The sequence below is a fragment of the Clarias gariepinus genome, chromosome 2 (assembly GCF_024256425.1).
Source record: "Clarias gariepinus isolate MV-2021 ecotype Netherlands chromosome 2, CGAR_prim_01v2, whole genome shotgun sequence".
NCBI lineage: Eukaryota > Metazoa > Chordata > Actinopteri > Siluriformes > Clariidae > Clarias > Clarias gariepinus.
Window position 1 is genome coordinate 19,688,026 of NC_071101.1, and position 25,250 is coordinate 19,713,275.

Below are 25,250 nucleotides of genomic sequence, written 5' to 3' on the forward strand. Positions count from 1 at the left end.
GCATAGACAAAACGTCTTTTTTAAAAAAAACTTATTTTTTATGGATAGATACAGGTATTACATAATACAAAATACATGGATCACTTCACACAATTAAACTATCACCTCATGCTTTATAAAATCTATATCTATACTTATTTCAATGTTACAACATAAGTCTTTATCATCCTGCTTTTTAGCTTATACAGCTGATAGCTTCAGTCAAATGAATTTTACATAAAGCTGACAATGGTCTAAACACCATACCTACAAAGATGATGTTTTATGCACAGTGAGTTACCCTAGTTTCATCTTATAATCAGCCACATTGTATACTGAGGTAGACGATTTTGTCATTAGTAGTTTACTTAAGTTGCTTCATTGCTTATTAATTATAATAAGCAATTGGTATCATTGTTATCATTTAAAACACACACAATGGTATCATTTAAAACACACACACACACACACACACACACACACATACTGATACTGTATATGTAGAATGTTATCACAAAAGTAATAATAGCCACAAAAAAAGTGTGTGCTGTGCAGGACATGTAGTCACATATTTATGGATAGATCTTGAACCCAAAGGTCACATCAGGAGGAGGGTACTGTACAGTATATGTTGAGCTCACCTAGTGAGCTATTTATTTGTTAATCAGTCATAAGCAAGCAAACAGTCAAAGAAGATTGCTGTAAATTTAGTGATGAGCTGCAATGACGCAGTTAGGTTCATTACAATCCAAGGCATTTGGATGGAAAAGCTCAGGGGTGTTTCAGCATGTGCTTCTTTTAGGTTCTTTAAACAAAATTGGAAGCAGAACCTAGAGTTGGTCTTGGTGCATTAGTGAAATTAACATACAGTAGGTTGGCTGTAGATCAATACCTGGTAACATACAAGAAGACAAGAATAAATAAAATACATAAATATAATTATAAATAATGTTAAGGACAAACAACTATGTGTGCAACAGTAGTGTAAAAAAAATTGAGTCCCCCCTTAATTATTTATATTTTGTTTCCAAAGAGCCAGATTTTCTAATATTTTTAAATGTAGTCTTGTGGAATCATTTTTCAGGCTTCCTGAAGGCCTTTTTTGGCTCTTATGTTTGGTAAAAATTTTGGCTTTTATTTTTTAGTTCAGTCCTGTACCTGACCAGTTTCAGAAGAATGTTTTTTTTGTTTGTTAAACTACAGAGTGACCTATAATCACTGTACACCACATCATACCACACTCGGTCAACTAGAAGATTACACCTAACTCATTAAAAAAACTCTCTAGTTGTTACCTAAATTTATCATATGTATGAAGTAATATACGCATATATTATAGAATCATACAAGTTTTTTCCCCCTAAATCCAAAGCTACACATGTTTATTCAGAAACCTTTTCACTTTATTAACTCACTTTCAGAAACTGCTTTATTCTGGTCAAAGTTGTGATGATGCCAAAGCCTGTCACAGTAAAACAACACAAAGAAGACAGAACTAATAGTTATTTAAAAACCAGTAATTAAATGTAAATTAGGTGTTCTGGTATATATATATATATATATATATATATATATATATATACAGTGGAACCTCGGATTACGAGTAACGTGGTTTACGAGTGTTTTGCAAGACGAGCAACAATTTTTAATAATTTTTTACTTGAAAAACGAGCATTGTCTTAGTTAACGAGCACCGAGTATCATGTTTCACGCATGCGCTTTTTGTTTTAACAACGAGCGTTACGTCATCACAAGTAAGCCAACGGTTTTTCTCTCTCTTGCAGCAGAATTGTAGGTAATCGTCTCTCCTGCTAGGTGAATACACAAACGCGCTGTGTGTGTGTATGTGTGTGTGTGAGATGTGCGTGTGCGCACACACACACACACGTTAACGGAGAGACCGTTTTTAAAACCGTTTAAAAATTAGCAAGGAACATCGCTAGTCACACTCGCGTGAGTGCATACTAACGGGATTACTACTGTAAAGTAAAACAACAACAACAACAAAAATTAAACAGCTCCTCACCTTTGAAAACGGTCGCGACAGAGATTTTGTGTGTTTATTTGGCAACCTGAGAGAAGGGGAGCTGTAAAGCCGAGACCCATTGTCTCCCCTGCTGGGTCTTAGTGCCTGCAGTGTTTTTGAGTGTGTGTGTTTGTGTCTGTGTAAGGCAGAGAGTTTGTGTGTTTGTTTGGCAACCTGAGAGAAGGGGGCTGTAAACGCGAGTTTTCAAAGGTGAGGAGCTGTTTAATTTGTTTTTTTGTTGTTGTTGTTTTACTTACAGCAGTGATCCTGTTAGTATGCGCTCACATGAGTGTGACTATGAATGTTCCTTGCTAATTTTTAAATGGTTTTAAAAATGGTCTATCCGTTAATGTGTGTGTGTGTGTGTGTGTGTGTGTGTGCGCGCACATTTTACACACATACACTCCGCATGCACAAACGAAAACCCTTATCTGTCGGGGTTTAATTTTAATTTTTTTTTAAGGTAAAGTACAGGTTAATTTGTTTTATTTTTACTTTATAGTTTGTATTAATTATATTTATGTATTTATTTTTTTGGGCTGTAGAACGAATAATTTAAGTTTCCATTATTTCCTATGGGAAAATTAAATTTGGTTTACGAGTGTTTTGGAATACGAGCCCACTTCCGGAACGAATTAAGCTCGTAATCCGAGGTTCCACTGTATATATATATATATATACACACAAACTTGCAAGTGACAAGAATATTTTGACCTTTATAATAAAAAAGAAAATATTAGAATAGAAAATAGACCTGATTTAAGTTTACATAATTTACTTTAAGCAATATTCACTCTTGCATTCTCTATACCTCTTATCCTGTACAGGGTCACGGAAAGCCTGGGGCCTATCCAAGGGGACTCGGAGCACACCTTAGATGGGGTGGCAATTCATAAAAGGAAACTTTGGAAATGCCAATTAGCCTATTGTGCATGTCTTTGGACTGTGGAAGGAAACTGGAGTACCTGAGGGACATCCACCAAAGCACAACAGTTCCAATCATATTGTAACCAATAATAAGGGGGAGAACATGTAAACTACTGTACATGCACACAGACCCAAGGTGGGAATTGAACCTTCGACCCTGGAGGCGCAATCCGACATTGCTAACCACTACAGCACTGCGCAGCCTCCTGAGCAATAATGTGAAAAATACTATCTTGCTTTGATGACATTTTAAATATAAGTGAAAAAAAAGGCATCACTTTTTGTGGTTATTTTTTAGTATTTTAGGTATTATACATAGTATTTAACCCTATGTGTTTCAGGGCTGTTCTATCATGGCTGGGCCGTCTTAACAAGTTTATTGTTGTTTATTGTGTATTATTTAAATAATTTATGCAGTCGCCATACTTTAAACTAATTGAGTACCATTAATTTATTTGGGATTAAAGTGTGTGTAAAGTTTGACCTTACAAAATCACATGATTTCTCACCTTCTCGAATTACAGATGATGGTAATGATGATTAAAGAACAGATGATGGGCAACAGCACCCCCAAAACAATTGTAACAGTGTTTGCTGTAGAGAGTTAGAATCACAGGTAAGGAAATTATCAAAAAACGCAACTCCTTTAAGCTCCAAGAAACAGAAATTTTACTCCTTTTACTTTTAAAGTCATATCTCAGTAATTATAAAAGCTTTGTATACATAGTACATCTTAGTTTTGTGTTGTTGTTTTTTTGTTGTTGGTTTGTTGTTTTTCCCCAGGATAGTCTAAGATATTATATATTCTGTCATTTAATATAATAATACATTCGGTATTGAATTAGAATTTTACATTTATGTCAATAAAAAAAAATTGTTGTTTTGTCAGTTTTGCATCTTATTTCAATAAACAGTAGACCATATGTGATATGTTTTATACCCATGTGTCTGTGACTTTTTAACAGAGGTGGAAAGTAACAAATTACATTTACTCGCTTTACTGTAATTGAGAAGTTTTTTTTGTGCACTTCTACTTTTTAAAGTAGTTTTTAAAATCTGTCATTTAACTTTAACTTAAGCACTTAACTTGTTAAAAGTATTGTACTTCCCTACATTTGAAATCATATTTTTTTTTACTGAGCAAAAAAATAAATGAATGAAAATGAAAAATAATGAAAAATAATGCAACAAAATTTTTGTCAAAAAATTGCACCCAGAAAATCACTGCACTGATTAATTGATGGCCGGGGAGAACAAAAGCGCTAAATTCACAAGAACGATGGAGACGGACAAAACAGATGGCAGTGATGCAGACCCAGCTGAATAAATCAAATTCTTATGATCAAACCCCTTGTCATTGTAACGGCCACTACTATGTTGTATACCACATTATTTATGTATGTTGCCCTTTTAAGTGTTGCCGTCCCTCCCCCTGTGTGTGCATTAGTTATTCTACCATATTGATCTTGGGGTGCGGTTTCATCACATATTATGTTGCAGCGGTGAATACTTTAAAGCAATTAAAATTAAAGCAAGAAGAAGGAATACAAATCTTAATGCACTGTGTGTCTATTATGTGCATGGGGCCAAAAGTTTAATAAGAAATGTAAGTTGATTTACATAGGGAGTCCAGTGGTTTTGCAGTGATGCTGGCAAAAGGTGTCACAGAGAAGACTGACTGCTGAATGTCCACAAGCCTGTCCTTGATTTCCATGTAGGTGAACAGAACCAGGGCCACCCTGCAAAATAGGGCAAATAATGTTACTGAATATGTATTACTTAAAAAAACTTTATATTATTCTTTCTGCACACGTTTTCAGTTAATTTACTTTTATTCTTACCTGTATTCCTGATTAGACAAAGGTCCGTTTTTATAATCTGTATTACTGAGGACATCTGAGACATTGTTATTTCCAAGTTTAATTTGAATCACTTCGCTTCTGATACTATTTTCATTTAATTTTAAAACCGTTAGATATGTTGTTGGATTTTTTTGTTTCCAATTATTATATGTCTTTGTTAGGAAAGAACTGGATATATTACCTGAAATTACATTAAAGACAACAAATATTATAAAAAATATTCAGTCTATCATGTTTCTATATTAAGAAACTATATAATTCTATATAAGAGTAAAAAAAGAAAATTTTAAAAGGTCCTACTCTGAAAGTCAGTTGACAGCAAAACACCATAAGCTTGAATTGGTCCATTAGAGCTATTCAGAAGAGTGTGACTGAATTCCAGAGTTATTACAGTCTCGCTCATTGGAGTGACCACTTTTACTACCTCATCCGGATTACTGGGCACTGGTGGCCCTTAAATGATAGAGTACATAGTAGCACATGATAATTTTTCTCCACGCATCAAAAGCAATAGCAATGCAAATGATCATGTTAACTATACAGGACTATTAATATGAAATCAATATACATTGTAGACAATACAATACAGAAAATGAACAAAAGTAAAACACATGCCTGTAATGCCTGTTCTGCACGTAAAGACTGATATGCCACTCTCACCACATCCTTGAGTTGAAATAATCACTGTGTAAGAGCTAAAGTACTGAAGGTTTCTAGAAAAAATGTAGTTACAGACAGGATTGCAAGATGGAACAAAGTCGCTGAATGATTCATTGAGACTGATATTGAATCCATTGTTATTGCCTGGAGGATTTATCCATGTTATGTTTAGCAGAGCTGTTGCAGTGCGATTTGGTCCTTCACAGTTTATGTTAAAGACAGGACTTGCACCTTTTGGAACAGATTAGCAACATTAACACAAAGACAAATACATTTGAAACCTATCACAAAAAAGAGGTGCCCATCTACCAGTAATGCAAAGTATGGCAAAAACTTTAAAATATTTATAAATATCACATGTTTTTTAAAACTACACTTAGTAATTGAGGAAAAGCATTGAGAGAATGTGGCCTTTTCATATTTTACATCTGTTAATTTAGAATGGTACAATTAAAATTTTCCAAAATCAATATGTTACAAAGGCTAATTGGATTGCATTAAGGAGAATGTCAAAACAAGAATAACTTCTCATTGCTTTGATTGTAAGATTATGAGCAGTAAAATTCTTGCAAAGGTTATAGACTACATATTCTAATACAGTGAAACCACGGATTGCGAGTAACACGGTTTGCAATTGTTCCACAAGACGAGCAAAGATTTTTAATTAAAAAAATTCGGAAAGTTCGGAAAACTAAGAAACTATGTCTTGGTTTACGAGTACCGAGTATCATGCATCACGCAGGCGCTTCTTGTTTTGACGCCAAGCGTCACGTGATCACAACTGAGCCAATGGTTTTTCTCTGTCTTGCGCTGCGGAATTGTGGGTAATCGTCTCCCCTGCTCAGTCTTAGTAAGCGTCTCTTACTGTACTGATATAATCAACATCCGTGCGTGTACTGTTTACTATAACATTGCGACTACGTGTGTTTTTATATTTGTATGCGTGTATTTTCAAGGAAAAACACACGCATACAAACTTTCTTTTTTTTCAAAGGTAAAGTGCAGGTTAATTTGTTTTTTTTTTACTTTATAGCAGTGATTCCGTTAGTATGCGCTCACGCGAGTGTAATTAACAATGTTCCTTGTTAATTTTTCCAGTCAACAGTCTTTCCGTTAATATGTGCGTGTGTGTGAAAAACTCAAACAAGAGAGGAAGAAGGGTTACTCTGTAAGACGAGAAGAGGGAGGAGGGGCTAATTCCTCCTCTTTTCTTACTTTATCTTCACACACATACACAAACACACACACACACACACACACACACACAGCGCATAAACAGAAATACTTATCTGTTGGAATTTATTTTTCCTTTTTTTTTAAAAAGTAAAATGCAGGTTTAAGTTTTACTTTATATTTTGTGTTAATTATTTTTATGTATTTGTTTTTTTGGGCTCTGGAACGAATAATTTGAGTTTCGATTATTTCTTATGGGAAAATCTAATTTGGTTTAGGACGAATTATGCTCGTAATCCAAGGTTCCACTGTATACCTTTTAGATGTCAATGCCATATGATCAGCAAAACTATAAAATACAATACATAAAAAAGACATTGCTCTTACATTTAAACTTGTAAAACATACCATACCTGTGCAAGTGGAAAGGCCAACCAGGAATCCTTCTGTTGTATTATCAGCAGCAACAGCTGATACTGTAAATGTGTAATTAGTTCCAGGCTGTAGCTTGGTGATATTAAAGGCAGTTGGATAAGTTGAAGAATTTAAAGACATATTGCCAGTTATCCACTGAACTCTAAAGAAAGATCTCTCCCCTGAAGGTTGAGTCCAGTCCAGATTTGCAGATGTGTTTGTGACTCCAGAGAACGAGTGATTTTTGACAATGTCCGGCCCTATGGGAATAGTTGTGTGTTTCAGGAAAAAATAATAAATTCACAATAGAAAAATACAAAATATTTTTTTAATAGCTAAACAAATTTGCTTTATATAAATCAACAGCTAGGACTCTTAGTATACTATGTAACTTCAGAAGTTTATAGGAAGCCTGACTGGTGTGAACACACTGAATCACACTCTATATATTTTAAATTAATATGATATATTCACAAATTGTGTGCTGTTGTAAGCAATACACTTATGAACATAACCATGGTTACTGGTTGCTGTGTGCCAGCCTCACTCTGCCTACACAGTGCAGGTGTACAAATTATTAAAGCTGTGAAAAGGTACTAAAGGTAATTTAATTGTATATATGCAGTGCTGATGGAAATGTTTCACACTCATCTTAAAATGTAGTTAAATATCATTGTAGTACACACAATATTCAACAATGATACAGTAAAACAGGTGTTTGGAGTGTATTGTGCATTTATAAAAAATAAAGACTAAAATATCTCATTTAAATAAGAATTCAGACATTGCAACTGAGCTCTTGTGCATCCTACTCCTATCAGTGGTTCTTAAAATGCTTCTAAAATATAATTAAAATCCTAATTGTATTGTAAAGTGCCTAACTGAATTCACTGGACATAATTGGAAAATGCCAGTCCATATAAGGTCTTGCAGTAGATTGTGTATGTCAGAATGAAAACAAAGCAACAAAATAAGGAAGAGAGAATTTTATGTAGACCTGCAGCCACAGATCTGGAGAAGAATACAAGAAACTTTAAGCAGTGCTGAAAGTGCTCAACAGTTCGGTAGCCTCCAGCTTTCTGCGTACAATGATGACAATAAAAGGATATGTATCCATTTTAGGATGAGCATGAAACAACAAACTGTGGTAAACTTGAAAATAGAAATCTTTCCGTCACCACTGTAAACATATATCTTTTGAATTCCAACACAAGAACACTTTATTCTGTTTTATGAGATATTAATTACATGATCATTTGAATCGTCTTTACTTTGCTGTAACCCTGTTCCCTGAAAAAGCAGGAACGAGATGCTGCATGAAAACGCTATGGGAACATCTCTTTGTTCAACCGGTTATGAAGCATGTGTGTATCAAACACGCCAAATTTTGTCTTATATAACCTCGGTCGAATGAGCCCTGATTCCTAGAGCCGAAGTGTGACCACGCGCCTAATAGGCCAGGGCAATAGCTGTCACACACACCCGCTCCGCGACCGGCGCTAGGACCCGGAAGTAGTACGATCGCAAAACTTCCGTGAGAGTCCTTAGACTAAATCGCCTGGTTATCCTGCCTACTCGCTTACTTCCGCGTTTGGGTTTACCATCCACGCTACAAATGGCTAACCGCTAAGGTTAGGAGAACAAAAGGCTTCGAGAACAACTGGGTGCATGGTCATGTATGAAACTTTTGGAAGATAGTTTGGGTGAGGATGCAGAATAGCTTTGATTAGCCCAGGGGCAAAGTCTAGACAGCATGGGGAGACTGACAAAGCCTGCAAATCCTCAATTCTCTTCAGAGAAGTACTGTAATGACCATAAGAAAAAACATCTTAAGGGTTAGAAGTCTAACAGGCTGACTTTAGTGGTTTGAAAGGGGTATCAATCAGACCTTTGAGCACAATTGCAAAGTCCCAAGAAGGGACCGTAGCTCTAGTGGGCGGCCTCAACCGTTTAGCTCCACGAATAAAGCAGGCAACTAAAGCATGCTTTCCCCCAGAAACCCCCTTAGTCATATATATATATATATATATTTTATTATATTAAGTAAATATAATTTTATGAACACAAAGTGCTTCGGGCTTTTCATCATGTTTTTTGCTGTTTGTGTCCAGCATTGAATAAATATTTCATCCATTTTTTGACCACAGCTGGGAATAAGAGCTAAAATGTGATTGTGAATTTATGACTGAAATAAGCTGTTCATCGCCATGCGGGAAACCCGCGGTTCGTACTTTCACTTTACAAAAGGCAGCGTTTTGATCAAAAGGCTGCTAATCGCGTGCGATTGATCGATAAAAATGCAGACATTCTCGGCCAGAAATGCACCAATGACAAATACATGTACTGTATATGGAGATTGTGTGTGCGTGCATGGAGAGTTTGTGTGTGTCCACGTGCGCTTCTCATGTGCATGCACGGAGTTTGTGTGTCGTCTCATATTTGACATTCATATGGACATTCATATGAAATGCACATTCTTGATACTTGTTGATAAGTGTATCTTAATAAGTTGATAAGTATATGTTGTCAAAGTATTTGTGGACATATGTTTTGTGGACAGTGTTTAAAATCTTACTAATTTTTATATTTTATTTTGATTTCTTAAATAAGCTTCTTTCTTACACTAGTGTCAGCAATATAAATGAAATTAATTAAACATTGTGAAAATTTTTAAAAACATCCTGTCTGCCATTAGCATACTTGAGTTTGTTGTAGTGTCAGTCTCCACAGTTCACTAAAACAAATTGTTTTACAGATATTAAAACTGCTGTAAATGTTATATACACTATTTTACAGTGTTTAATATTTTGATATCAGTGAAACATGAAATAAAAAATGAATATTCCACTAATAATGTTAAACCCATCATGTGCCTGGCTAAATAATTTAGGGTGTTTTACATGATTTATTCAAGTAGATTCTGCTAGGAGAAAAAAATCAAGCTGTAAATACTTAAAAATAATATGCGTCTGGCTAAATAATTTAGGCTTTTTTTACTTGATTTATTCAAGTACATTCTACTAAGAAAAAATCAAGCCTTAAAAACTGCTTAATAATAATAATATGTGCAAAATTTTACCACATTTTTTTGAAGTAGATAAAGATTTTTTACAGTGTAACAATGTCAATTTTAGAATGTAGAATCCAGAAGATTTCAAATTTACACAAATTTAAGAAGAGGCCTAAAGCAAGATCCAAGCAGTGTTGCCAACTTAGCGACTTTGTCGCTATATTTAGCGACTTTTTAAATCCCTCTAGCGACAATTTTTTTAAAAAGCGACTAGCGACAAATCTGGCGACTTTTTCTTGTGTTACCTGGAGACTTTTGGAGACTCTGATGTGTCTGTACTGACTCTTCTCAACTTGCCACAGCAGCTGCCGCCGCCGGCCCCTCCCCCGTCCCAAAGCACTCACTCCTGTCCTCTCGCAGTTACAGCAGGAGATGCTCACTCCTACGAGTCTCGACTGCAAATGAATTGACCATGCGCGAATCCGCCGTTAAGTGATCCCGCCCTGGCTTGTAAGCGGGATGTAAATTAAAAATATCCTGTTCCGATGCATATTAAAAAATGTTCTTTGTCTAAAATAAATTGCTGCACAAGAATAAATCGCTGCATTTGACTCAAACAGCCTCATTACTTACAGTAAAACTGCAAGAACAACAACCTAGAGTAAATAGAAATAAGAGGTCCTGATTATGCTGCATAAATATTATTTAGTACAACAAAATTCCTCCGCGCTCTCGAAAACTTTATGCGTAGTAAAGCGCAGATTAGACTATGTAGGAAATTAAAGAGGAGAATTATAATGCCTAATCAAACTTTTTAAAAATATTATTGATTAAGTGGGTGCTGAAAAACATGTCACCAAGAATGTAACCGATGAGCACTCATGTCCATCAATCTAATATACAGTATGCTGGAGAAACTCCTAGGTAGGAAGACACTGCTTTGTGTAGTTCACATCAAAGACAAAAATAAATAAAATAAACATCAACAACTTCCACCAAAGAGTCTGGAACGCAGAGTACAGTATGCGTCACACAGCCACGATATATTATACTATAACCAAATTATACCAAAGATAAAAGTGTATTTTTTGTTATTTTAATGTTCTATTCTGATATGGGGGTGTTTTTTGCTAACATTTTGCTGGAGACCGCTGCTCCCCGAAACACCAGTGGTGGCGAAGATTGGACAACGGAGGTTGCCAGGAAGTGCTTATTACTTATTGGAACTTTTACACGCCAGAAGGCCAGAAGGTGAGATGGGGGCATCCTGGAGAAAAGCGCGATCCCTGTTCTTGATGACAGTGAAGTCAAGCCACAGATGTCTCTCTGTAGCAACCAACAAGGGCGATTAATACCCCAGGGAGACAAGCCGATAGATAATGAGACTTAGGAGTTATGGGCATATTCCACCCAGGGTAGGAACTTGCTCCAAGAGGAGACATCTTAGGAAGCCATGCACCTTAGGGCTACCTCAAGGGACTGATTCTTCCTCTCGGTCTGGCTGTTGGACTTGAGGTCGAAACCTGAGGACAGACAGGGGGTTGCCCCAATAAGACTGCAAATAAAGCTGTCTCCTTGGCAGATGGGAGTTTGAGTAGCGGAATGAATTGGGAGGCTTTAGAAAATACAGTCATGATGCAAGTATGTTCGTCAGAGGAGGCTAATCCCATGACAAAGTCCAGGGCAATGTCAAATCATGGACGGGATGGGATTGGGAATGGTCTGAGGAGGCCTGCAGGAGCAGTGTTGGTGCTTGGCAGGTGCTGCCAAGCACCAACATGGTGTAGTCATATGGTCGGTGGGGTGGGAGACAGCACAAGATTTACTGAAAACCTCCTTGAGATCGTGGTACTCTGAAGGGACATGGGTGAGATCAGGTGGTTCCTTCACAGAAGCAGGATTGAGGCAAACCGTTGCGGCAGCTCAAATTGTATGGTGGGTTCCAAGCTGAGATCGTATTCCTGATCCGTTAAATTTGTGGGTTGTGGTGGGTTAACCAGGGCAGGCCTAGGGGGATAGTGGCGTGAGATCCCTCCACGATAAACAGTGAGGTCTGCTCTGAGTGGTTGCCTGAAACCCTCAGGCCGAGGAGAGGAGAGAAGACTCCTGTTGAGTGCCTGAACTTTAAGTGGATCTCCAAGGTCCGAGCAAGGATTCACAGAGCCTTGGCTGAAGCTTGCGGTCTGAACATGGATCAATCAGTGCCTGCACCAGGTGGTTCCAATGTCCGTGGATAGTTGGTCGAGTACTCCCAGCAGGACAAGAGGGTTACTGGACAGTTCTTAAGTTGGTGACCAGGCAACTTGACTCTTCAGCAGCAATCTTATGCAGTCATTATCTGCTGGATTCATATAACTGGCTGGATTATCCTGTGAATGAATCGAAGCTCAGATGAATGATCGCAACATTAGACGGAAGCACGGTTGGAATGCGGAAGCGAGGGTCAAATACCGGAGGGAGTATCAGTCAGCAAAGCATCTGAGTCAAATTGCAAGACAAGAACCACAGTCAAAAGTGGAAGCATTAGATCGGTAACCAGAAATCAAGCAGCGAAGCAGCTTTCCAAAAAACGTGTAACAAAAACTGTGGTCAGCAAAAACACAATAATCCAGCGATTTATGCAGCTCTCAGCGAGTGCTTAAATGCATATTTATAATTTCCAAAACTTTGTACAATGGCCTGTGAACATTTGGAATGTTCAAAATGGAACAAGTGGAATATATATGGAATATGAAGCAACTTTCACAATTATGCTATTACCCATGGAATACATGGTTTGAATGGTTCTTCTTTAGTTATACTATATGTACAAGATGTAAATACATCTTGTACATATAATAGTAAATTGTACCGCACACAATTAATATTAGCCTCTGGGAGGTTGGAGGAAACAGGAAAACCTGGAATTAACCATGCAGATACATGGAGAACATGGCTACACAAACTCCACAAAGACAGTAACCTAAAGGCAGCATGTAAATAAACACCATGTAACACTACCCACTGCACCATGCAGCTCTGATAGCAAATTACATATGACATTCAGCTCTTACTTTTAACATGCATTACTTCCGGTGCCCCCCTGTGTGGCAGCCTGCAACGGCAGCCTGAGCTTCTTTTTTATTTTCCTTTTATTTTTGTAAGGAAGCGTCATCGCCCGAGAAGGAGACGTTACAGACCATCTATCCCTTCTGTAATCATGGGAAATGTGAGATCTCTCGAAAATAAGATGAATGAGCAACAGCGCTAACCCGATCTCAGAGGGAGTACCGGCAGTGTAGCATCATGATGCTAATGGAGTCCTGGCTAACACCGCTAACACCAGACACGAACGTAGCGCTGCCCGGTTTCCAGCTGCAGCGAGCGGACAGGACGAGGAAGAGTGGCAAGAGGAAAGGAGGGGGGCTGGTAGTGTTTGTGAACGACAGATGTGTAACTTTGCGCACATCACTGTGAAAGAACAACTCTGCAGGAGAGACATTGAGCTATTAGCCATTAGCATGCGTCCTTAGTATCTTTCACGGGAATTCTTGCATGTACTCGCGATAACAGCGTATGTTCCACCTTTGGCCAACGCAGAGGCAGCCTGTGACTCTCTCCACTCTGTAGCCAGCAGACTGCAAATGCAATCGCCAGGAGCCCTTTTTTAATATCTGGGGACTTCACATATATCACTGGACTCTACACTGCCCACCTTCACCCAGTATGTGACATGCACCACCAGGGACAATAAAACATTGGACTTACTGTATGCCAATACAAAGGAAGCATACAGTTCATCACCTCTCCCTCCCCTGGGAAGATCTGATCACAACCTGGTGCACCTTGCTCCTGTGTACAAACCCCTAGTACGCAGGGAGCCACCAGTCACCCGCATAGTGCAGAGATAGTCGGAGGAGAGCGAAGAGGCTCTAAAGGACTGTTTTGAGTCTACTGCATGGAAGGTGCTTTGTGACGACCACAGGGAGGACATAGATAGTCTTGTCACCTGCGGGACGGACTACAATAACTTCTGTGTGGATAACACCAAACCCACCAGGACTGTGCGGTGCTTCTCAAACAACAAACCATGACTTACACCAGAAATAAAACCAGTCCTGAAGCAAAAGAGGAGGGCCTTCATATCTGAAGACAAGGAGGAGCTAAAAAGGGTGCAGAGAGAGCTCAAAGGACTGATCAGGGATGGGAAAGACTGCAATAGGCAGAAGATGGAAAACTAGCTTCAAAGGACCAATGTTAGCGAAGTCTGGAGAGGCCACAGAACCATCTCAGGCCACAAAAATCAAAACTCTCTGCCCATGGGGGATGTGAGGTGGGCAAATGAACTGAATCACTTCTTTAACAGGTTTGATTATTCTAGGATGTCTTTAACATTGGCTGCAGACACCCCCACCCCCGCTGCTGCTGTTCCACCTCTGACCCAAAGATCAGTTTACACCTCCTCTACACATCCTGCTCACTTTTCCCCACCCTCTACCACAGCATCCAGTACACATCCAACAAACAGCTCCAGTCTGTCTTTCTCAACTGTTCAGGTCAAGAGGATCAAAGCCAGGAAGGCTGCAGGTCCAGACGGCATCAGCGCAAGAGTTGTCAGGTTCTGCACAGATCAACTGTGTGGGGTGATGGAGCTCATTTTCAACATGAGCCTAAAGCTGGGAAGAGTTCCAAAGATCTGGAAAACCTCTTGTGTGGTACCAGTGCCGAAGACTCCACATCCCAAGGACCTAAACAGCTACAGGCCGGTGGCTCTGACATCCCAGTTGATGAAGACCCTGGAGCAACTGGTCCTGGCTCAGCTTCGGCCCCTGGTGAGCTCATCACTGGACCCACTTCAGTTTGCTTACCAGCCTGGCACTGAAATAGAGGATAATTTACCTACTGCATCGTTCCCTATCTCACCTGATTTGATTTCTCCAGTGCCTTCAACACCATCCTTCCCACAATTCTGAGGGACAAGCTGGAGTATACAGGAGTGAATCATCACCTCACAACATGGATATTGGACTACTTCACTAACCAAACACAGTATGTGAGAACTCAGGGCTGTGTGTCGGACATGGTGGTCTGCAGTACGGGGCCTCCACAGGGAACGGTTGTGGGCCCGTTCCTCTTCACCATATACACTGCAGACTTCACTCACAACTCCACCAACTGCTTCCTGCAGAAGTTCTCTAATGACTCTGCAATTGTCGGCCTCATCACTGACAGGGATGACAAGGAGTACAGGGAACTTAACAAGGACTTTGTGGACTGGTGCCAAGGAACTACCTCCAGATCAACACTGGAAAAACCAAAGAGCTGGTGGTAGACTTTCGCAGGCACAAACATCCTCCACTACAACCACTGAACATCCAAGGCATGGTCATTGAGTCTGTGGAGAGTTATACTGTAGGTACCTTGGTGTTCATCTGAACAATAAACTGGACTGGACTCACAATTCAAATGCACTTTATAAAAAAGGGCAGAGCAGGCTGTACAGTACCTGCTGTGCTCAGGTCTTTTGGAGTGCAGGGCCCACTCCTGAAGTCCTTTTATGACTCTGTTGGGGCAGCTGCATCTCTGCTGGGGACAGAAAGAGACTGAACAGGCTGATTCGGAGGGCCAGCTCTGTTCTAGGATGCCCTCTGGACCCAGTGGAGGTAGTGAGTGACAGGAGAATGGTGGCTAAGCTGTCATTCATGTTGGATAACATCTCCCATCTCTTGCAGGAGTATCTGACAACACTGAGCAGCTCTTTCAGTGGCAGGCTGCTGCACCCATGATGTGAGAAGGAGAGATTTTGCAAGTCTTTCTTGCCAACTGCTGTCAGACTGTACAACTTAGTTTCTGACCACATATACACAAGCAAATGCACAAACGAACAAAGACACACAATTTAACATTTAGAACATTTAGAATATTATTGTAAATGCCTGTCACTCACTCTTTGTATGTCTACTCACTCACTGTATGTAATTAACCATCAACTGCTCAGATGTGTAATCAGATAAAAAAAAAAAAAAAAAAAAGTAAGTCGCTCTGGATAAGAGCGTCTGCCAAATGCCTAAATGTAAATGTATACAGTACATATATATTGAGTACAAACATGTTACTTAGTCAACTGTGTTTACTTATAGTCTAAATATATATGTATGTAAATATTTTTTTACTACACAGATGTTCATATTCTATAGCCAGATTATATAGTATACAGTACATTTATACCGTTAGTATTTTTTATTTATTTATTCCCCCCACCCCCCCATTTTTATTTTATTTTACTTTATTCTGTCGTTTCTTAATTTTTAACTTTGTACTGTCCACTTGCTGCAGTGGCAAAACAAATTTCCCACTTGTGGGACTCATAAAGGTTTATCTTTTCTTATCTTATCTTATCTTATCTTATTTTATCTTATCTTATGTCTTACTTGTGTAGGCAGATATGCAGTCGTAAATTCCTTCAGTTTTATTATCTCCAGCAACTGCAAACACTCTGAATGTGTACTGCACTCCAGGAGTCAGATCAGTTATGTTAATCATGGTGCTTTCTGCAGTGTTAGTGATTGTTGTACTGTTTTTCTCATACTGGATTACATAATATGAGATTTTCCCCATTGACTGAGTCCAGGACAGTAATATTGAGGAGGTTGTAACATTCACTACTGTAAGATTGCTAACAGTGTCAGGCTCTGTGAAGGCAAAAGAAATCCATTAACATTAACTTTGTTCAGAAATTGCTTTTGTCATCCAATTATAAGACAATTGTCTAAAACATACTTGTATAGGCTGAAAGACCAAAAACTTCTCCTTTTGTTATATTATCTGCAGCAACAGCAGATATGAGGAAGGTGTAACTGACTCCAGGATTGAGATCAGTAATGTTAAAGGAAGTGTTTGAGGTTGTTGAATTCAAAGTGATGCTGCCAACGCTCCACTGAACTTTAAAGAAAGATCTTTTTCCTATCGGTTCAGTCCAGTTCAGAAACAATGAGCTTGTTGAAATTTCAATCACACTGAGGTCACTTGCAACATCAGGCTCTATGAGTACAGGTTAAAGACCATAACAAACAGCAAATAATAATTGTTCGTCTGAAGCCTATTTCCGAGAGTAACGAGTACAAGATGAAAATACACATTAGGTGGGACAACAGTAAATTTTATGGCGCCACTCATACACACACTCAAACAGATACACATGCACGCACGCACGCACACACACACACTTAATAATAGCCAGTCGTCACAAGCATGACTGTGGGAGGGTTAAGGAAACAGGGGAAACCTTGGAATAACCATGCAGCTATATGGAGAAGATGCAAACAGTAGAAACTCCAGAAAGACAGCAACCTGAACACAGCATGGAGCTGTGAACATAATGTAACACAACATACTGCACCACCATGCTGCCCAAATAGCAGAGGTGAAAAGTAACGAATTACATTTACTTTTGTTACTGTAATTGAGTAGTTTTTTTTGTGTACTTCTACTTTTTAGAGTAGTTTTTAAAATCTCGGCTATCCGGCGCAAAGAGTCACAGCATATTTAAGCGACCACTTTGATTTCAAGCACAAGAAAGGCAACAGCTTTATTATGCAAATATGTTCCTTCAATTAAAAATAACTAATTTGAGATTTATATCTGCTTGTCTTTTTTGAACTACACTTAAATCCCCCATCCCACCCCACTGTTAAAAAATGTAAATTGATAACTTTTACTCTGAGTAAATGTTTAATGAGCTACTTTTTACTTTTACTTGAGTAGATTTTTATAATGGTAACTTTACTTGTACTTTAGGAAAAATTCACAGAAGTACCAGTACTTTTACTTGAGTACAAAAATGTATTACTCTTTCCACCTCTGCCAAATAGCAAATAACTTAAAACATTCAGCTATTATTTCCAACTTATGTCTTACTTGTGTAGGCAGATATGCAGTCGTAAATTCCTTCAGTTTTATTATCTCCAGCAACTGCAAACACTGTGAACGTGTACTGCACTCCAGGAGTCAGATCAGTTATGTTAATCATGGTGCTTTCAGCAGTGTTAGTGATTGTTGTACTGTTATTCTCAAATCGGATTACATAATAAGAGATTTTCCCCATTGACGGAGTCCAGAACAGTAATATAGAGGAGGTTGTAACATTAACTGCTGTTAGATTGCTAACAGTGTCAGGCTCTGTGAAGGCAAACGAAATCCATTACCATTAACTCTTTTCAGAAAACCTGTTTACCATCCAGTGAGAAGACAAAACATACTTTGTGAAACCTACTTGTATAACTTGAAAGATCAATCACTTCTCCTTCTGTTATATTATCTGCAGCAACAGCAGATATCAGGAAGGTGTAACTGACTCCAGGTTTAAGATCAGTAATGTTAAAGAAAGTGTTTGAGGTTGTTGAATTTAAAGTGATGCTGCCATCGCTCCACTGTACTTTAAAGAAAGATCTTTTTCCAATTGGTTCAGTCCAGTTCAGAAACAATGAGCTTATTGTAATTTCAGTCACACTGAGGTAACTTGCCAAGTCAGGCTCTGTAAGTACAGGTTAGAGACCATTACAAACAGCTCATAAACAGATTTCATGCATTCAGATATCTTCAAAAAGCATGTTATGTTCAGAGTCGTGGTGGATCAAACGTCTATGCTGAAGAACATGAATACAAGGTGAAAATACATTCTAGATGGCATGCCAATAAACTGTATGGCATCATGCATACAGTATACACACACACAAACACAAAAACACACACAGAGGCAATTAATAATAGCCAGTCACGGCACAAGCATGACTGTGGGAGGTTTGAGGAAACAGGGGAAACCTGGAAGTAACCATGCAGATTCATAGAGAACATGCATACAGTAGAAACTCCACAAAAACAGCAACCTGAACACAGCATGGAACTGTGACGATCATGTAACAATACCTACTGCACCATGCAGCTCTGATAGCAAATTACATATGACATTCAGCTCTTACTTCTAACATGTCTTACTTGTGTAGGCAGATATGCAGCTGTAATTTCCTTCAGTTTTATTATCTCCAGCAACCGCAAACACTCTGAACGTGTACTGCACTCCAGGAGTCAGATCAGTTATGTTAATCATGGTGCTTTCTGCAGTGTTAGTGATTGTTGTATTGTTATTCTCATATTGGATTACATAATGAAAGATTTTCCCCATTGACTGAGTCCAGGACAGTAATATAGAGGAGGTTGTAACATTATCTACTGTAAGATTGCTAACAGTGTCAGGCTCTGTGAAGGCAAAAGAAATCCATTAACGTTAACTTTGTTCAGAAATTACTTTTGTCATCCAATGATAAGAAAATTCTCTAAAACATACTTGTATAAGCTGAAAGATCAATCATTTCTCCTTCTGTTATATTATCTGCAGCAACAGCAGATATGAGGAAGGTGTAACTGACTCCAGGATTGAGATCAGTAATGTTAAAGGAAGTGTTTGAGGTTGTTGAATTCAAAGTGATGCTGCCATTGCTCCACTGTACTTTAAAGAAAGATCTTTTTCCTATCGGTTCAGTCCAGTTCAGAAACACTGAGCTTGTTGTAATTTCAGTCACATTAAGGTCACGTACAACAGAAGGCTCTGTGAGTACAAGTTGGAGACAATTACGAACAGCTAATAACAAATTTCATGCATTCAGAAATCTTGGGGTAATTAATGTGTAATAACTCCAGTTTATATGCATCCCTATTGGTTTAGGCACCTGTAATCAAACAGCATTCTATTTTAAAATAATATGCCATATTATTTTGCGCTGTTATAAGCATTAAATTTATAAACATGACCATGCTTTCTGGTTTAATGGTTGCTCTATGCAACGCCAAAACCCTGTACAGCTGTCAAAAGGTACTAAAGGTACAAAAAGTGTTCACACACATCTTAAAATGTATTCACATAATTTTTTCCTCATTATTCAACACATATACTTAACAATGATAAAGTAAAAGGTTTTTGTCAAGATACAGATCTGTATACAAGAAACTTTATGCAACACTGAAACTGCCCTAGAATCCAGTAGGCTTCAGCATGCTGTTGTCAGGAATGACCCCTAGAGGGCACCTTTTGCCCAGAGACTTAGTTTGGTTTGGACTGCATTTCCTAGAGTGCACCTCAGTCAGGTGATAGAGTGCTCACCTGAGCCGAGTTTGCAAATTTGTTTTGTTATAAATAATCCTATGTTCAGACTTCTCTTGCCTCTGTTTTTGTACAGTTTTTTTTTTTTACCTGTGTCATTTTGCTAACCATGCTTCATGTCATTATTTTGGCCCTCTTTAATTCATAGTTTATGTTTAGTTTATGTTTGCTTTAATTCATTAAACGTTTTAACCTCTACACATATGCCTCGTCTACAATCCTCTAACCATGACGTCTGTGCATAGAATGATGAAAATAAAAGAATATGAATGCATTTTAAGATAAGTCTGAAACAACAAACTGTCATGCTCTCAGCGCTCCGCGCTGATCTAAGACCGCTCTTGTCAATTGACATTTCCTTTCCCACGCTGTCAAGCTCCTCATTACGCGCCCTTGTTTTCCCACGCTGTCATGTCACTTCCACGCCCCCGCTCCGCCCCGCCTGCACACCGGTTTCTCATTCAGCGCTGATTTATCTGTGCTTATAAGGAAGCGCAGCGCACTGGATCCTCGCCAGATTATTGTGTCCCATTGTACCAGTTTTCTCGCGTTTAATTTGATAGCCCTCACGTTGCCAAGTTTGTTTCCGATTCTCGTTTTTCCCTTCCTCGCCTTTCGATTCTGATTTGATTGCTACGCTGACGGATTACATGGCTCCCGACTCAACGCGCGCTCTCTTGACTACGGCTTATCTTCACGTCTCGGCACAGACACCACGCTGACGGATTTATCTGCTCTGCTCGCTTTCACTCATCCTCGACCAGACAACGCCTCGTTCCTGCACCTGCGTTTGGACCCGCCTCTACGCACCGACGGACATCACGCCTTTCCGTGACCAGCGTCCTGACACAAACTGTGGAAAACCTGAAAATGTCTGAAATTGTTCTGTCAGCAATGTATACATATATTTGTTGAAATCCAACACAAGCACATCTCATTCAGTTTTATGATTATTTGACCACCAAAATTTAATCTTCCTTAGTAAATAAAAGATTAAAACCACTGTTGTGATCATCACACTTCTCTTGTAATTTACCCAGATGGACGGCAAAACAGTGCTAGTAGTACCTCAAAGGTACAGTATTTGGAAAATAACCGTTGACAATGCCTAAAGAGTAGAAAAGAACAGTTTTGAGTGAGGAAAAAAGGGTTCAATCTTGGCTTTACTGGCACAGGGATGCAGTGAGTATCAGGTGACTTCCATCCTCAAAATTTCAAACAGCAGTGCACAAAAACAAGATCAAACAGCAGACAATGGGGACAACAAAGCTACGAAAGGGCAAAAACTAATTTCTGCTGATATGGATGACCACAAACTTATTCAAATGTCACTTAACAATCATAGGGTGACATCAGTGACCGTCAAACACAGTGGCAAACTTAAGCTGAGCTGAAGATGGCGCCGGTGAGGTCGGATGCCGTCACGACAGCTCCACCCACCTTTTCTCTGTTTTTGTTTTTTAAGTTAGTTTTCAGTGTTTTAAAATCGGCAAAATTACCACCATGGAGTACATTAGTTATGATAGAGACACTCTTGTTTCTATTGGTGTACAATGTACTCAAGGAAAGGACACTGGACCACTGTTACACTACAGTCAAGGACGGCTACAAGGCACAATCTCGCCCTCCGTTTGGTAAATCCGACCACGCCGCCATTTTCCTTATGCCAAAATACAAACAAAGGCTGAAACAGGAAGTTCCGGTTCAGAGGGAGGTCGCGCGCTGGACGGACCAATCGGTGGCCGTGTTACAGGACGCACTCGATGACACAGACTGGGACATGTTCAGAAACAGCTCCGATGTTGACGTCAGCGTGTTTACGGAAGCGGTTGTCGGATTCATTGGGAAATTAGCGGACGATACCGTAGAGAAAAAGACTATCATAACGTTTCCCAACCAGAAGCCGTGGGTGGATAAAACCATCCGCGACGCTCTGAAATCTCGCACCGCTGCCTACAACACGGGACTCGCGTCGGGGGACATGGAACCGTACAAGGCTCTGTCATACAGCGTCCGGAAGGCGGTGAAAGAGGTGAAGCAGCGCTAGGGGAGGAAACTAGAGTCACAGCTCCAACAGAGTGACTCTAGGAGCCTATGGCAGGGATTAAGGACAATTACGGACTATAAAGAACCAACAACCGGTGTGACGAACGCGGACGTGACTCTGACAGACGAGCTGAACACTTTCTATGCTCGCTTCGAGGCTGCAGCTAAAGACGCTAGCGATGCTAATGCTAACGGCTGCAGACAGGAAGTCACTGCCAGCGCCGGAAGCGCGTTCATCATCACCGAGCATGACGTGAGGAGAGCCTTCAAGAGAGTGAACACCAGGAAAGCAGCAGGACCAGACGGCATCTCAGGCCGTATCCTCAGAGCCTGCGCAGACCAGCTAGCACCTGTGTTCACTGAAATATTCAACATCTCTTTATCTCAGTTGGTGATCCCCACATGCTTCAAAGAGTCCATTATTGTTCCTGTCCCAAAGAAACCTCAACCTGCTTCTCTTAATGACTATCGCCCTGTAGCTCTCACCTCAGTAGTGATGAAGTGCTTTGAACGCCTGGTCAGAGACTTCATCATTTCTTCACTACCAGTCACACTCGACCCACTACAGTTTGGATACCGCCCCAACTGTTCTTTTGATGATGCCATCTCTCACCTCCTCCACACATCACTCACTCACCTGGACGCTAGAAAAGGGAATTATGTGAAAATGCTCTTCATCGACTACAGCTCTGCATTTAATACCATAATTCTCTCCACACTCACCACCAAGCTGGAGCACCTGGGACTCAGCTCATCTATGTGCCAGTGGATCTCCAACTTCCTAACTGGCAGACCACAGGCAGTAAGGATGGGCGGACATGTCTCAGCCTCACTCACTCTCAGCACTGGAGCCCCCCAGGGTTGTGTTCTGAGCCCCCTGCTGTACTCTTTGTACACCCACGACTGCGTGGCCACTACCAACTCTACCGCCATCATCAAGTTTGCTGACGAGACTGTCGTGGTGGGCCTGATCACCAACAATGATGAGTCGGCCTACCTAGAGGAGATTGTAAATCTGGAGAACTGGTGCCAGAGAAACAATCTCCTCCTGAACGTCAGCAAGACAAAGGAGCTGATAGTGGACTTTAGTACAAAGCAGGAGAGGAACTACCAGACCCCCATCATCAATGAGAACCCAGTGGAGAGAGTGGACAGCTTCCGATACCTCGGTGTTCACATCACGCAGGACCTGTCATGGTCCTGTCACATCAACACCGTGGTAAAAAAGGCCCGGCAGCGTCTCTACCACCTCAGACGCTTGTGAGACTTTAGACTGCCCTCTAAGGTGCTCAGGAATTTCTACTCCTGTACCATAGAGAGCATCCTGACGGGAAACATTACGACCTGGTTTGGAAACAGCACCATGCAGGACAGACGAGCTCTACAGAGGGTGGTGCGATCAGCTGAGCACATCATCCGCACCGAGCTCCCTGACCTGCACTTGATCGACAGCAAGCCGTGCTGGACCAAGGCGTGGAAGATTGTGAAGGACCTCAGCCATCCCAACAATGGTCTGTTTTCTCTGTTGCGGATCCCGCTCCCTGAAGGCCAACACAGAGAGACTGAGGAGGAGCTTCTTCCCGCAGGCAATAAGGTCTCTCAATCACATCAAACCACACAGGAGTTAATGTCTTTTAAACATTGACACTGACTGGACAATCATGGACACATTCATGCAATACATATTTACATATCTGAAGCCATTGCACATGTCACTTTATACAATACATGTTTACCTGCTATTGCACATGACACTTTGCCAGTCTGACACTTTAAGACATTTCAATGCCACTTTAAAACACTTTAAAAAAAATTATATATATATTTCCCCCCATATTCCTATATTCTATTATTTTTACATGCCCTTATTTGTACAGTTGTTAATTTTACTAGCTACATTTATTTTCCTTTGTATTTTATGTTATTTCTTTTATTAATATTTATTCCTTATATATAGTTTTTTTTTTTTTTTTTTATTTTTAAGGTCATCGGCGGTCGTATAAGCATTTCACTGCATATCGTACTGTGTATGACTGTGTATGTGACAAATAAAATTTTAATTTTGAATTTTTTTTTTTTTTAAGTACATGGTCAGGCCGGTTTGAGTTAGAGTTAGAGTCAAACAAAGCCAAAAAAATTGCCTTTTGTAAATAAGAAGCAGAGAAGAGCCAGGCTAAGGGTGAAAAGAAAAACACAGGAATTGAGCCATAGAGAAGTTTTGTGGTGAAGTGTAGTGAATGTTCTTTAGTAACATCTCGGGTTACTTTGCTGTAACCCTGTTCCCTGAAAAGGCGGGAACGAGATGCTGCGTGAAAATGCTATGGGAAACATCTTGTCATGTTGCCGGTTGTAAAGCATGTGTGTATCAAACACGCCAAATTTTGGCTTATATAACCTCGGTCAGGTGACGTCATCTGATGAGACGCACCTGCAGGTTATAAATAGGAGTGAACCGGAAACATTCCTCAGATTGATTTGTCTGAATGGACGTCCGGTCACGTAGGCAGTGCGGCATTGGGATGCAGCATCTTGTTCCCGCCTTGTCAGGGAACAGGGTTACAGCAAAATAATCTGAGACGTTCCCTTTCAAAGGCTACACTTGATGCTGCGTGAAAACGCCAAGGGAACAAGAATACCAACGCGGCCGCACTGCAAGTGTCTGGACTCCAAGGTTGTGTAGCGTGGCCGAGAAGGTCTCAGAACTATATCTGGGAAGCTGACTCGAGGACCTGTGAGCCCAGAGTGGCATGAACATCCAGATTATAAAATCTAACAAATGTGTGTGGAAAGGTCCACGCCCCCCCCCTCCAGGTTGCGGCCCCAAAACATGTAAAAGCTGCTCTGACTTATGCCATTGGCTGATGCGGTGGACGTAAATCTGAAAAGCACGTACTGGACACAGTAAGTCTTTCTTGCTCCGAAGCTGTAAAAGGCAGAGGACAGAAGGCTTCAAAAACAATAGGGTGCATGTTGAGAATGGAACTTTCGGAAGATAGTTCAGTGAGGATGCAAAATGGC

The 25,250-nt window shown here is 39.9% G+C and overlaps 1 protein-coding gene across 2 annotated transcripts in view; it reads right to left on the reverse strand.

Moving 5' to 3' along the window:
- LOC128505614 (receptor-type tyrosine-protein phosphatase eta-like) overlaps positions 1-25,250 on the reverse strand; it is an 81,910-nt gene continuing 56,660 nt past the window's right edge. For both annotated transcript variants that reach the window (XM_053476139.1, XM_053476149.1), the window contains 8 exons: positions 7,041-7,301; positions 5,410-5,685; positions 5,095-5,247; positions 4,774-4,975; positions 4,553-4,671; positions 3,442-3,526; positions 1,395-1,441; positions 1-871 (listed from right to left, as the gene is read on the reverse strand). In XM_053476139.1, coding sequence (XP_053332114.1) covers positions 810-871; positions 1,395-1,441; positions 3,442-3,526; positions 4,553-4,671; positions 4,774-4,975; positions 5,095-5,247; positions 5,410-5,685; positions 7,041-7,301 — 1,205 coding nt within the window. In that variant the 3' untranslated portion in view covers positions 1-809. The remainder of the gene's footprint in view (positions 872-1,394; positions 1,442-3,441; positions 3,527-4,552; positions 4,672-4,773; positions 4,976-5,094; positions 5,248-5,409; positions 5,686-7,040; positions 7,302-25,250) is intronic.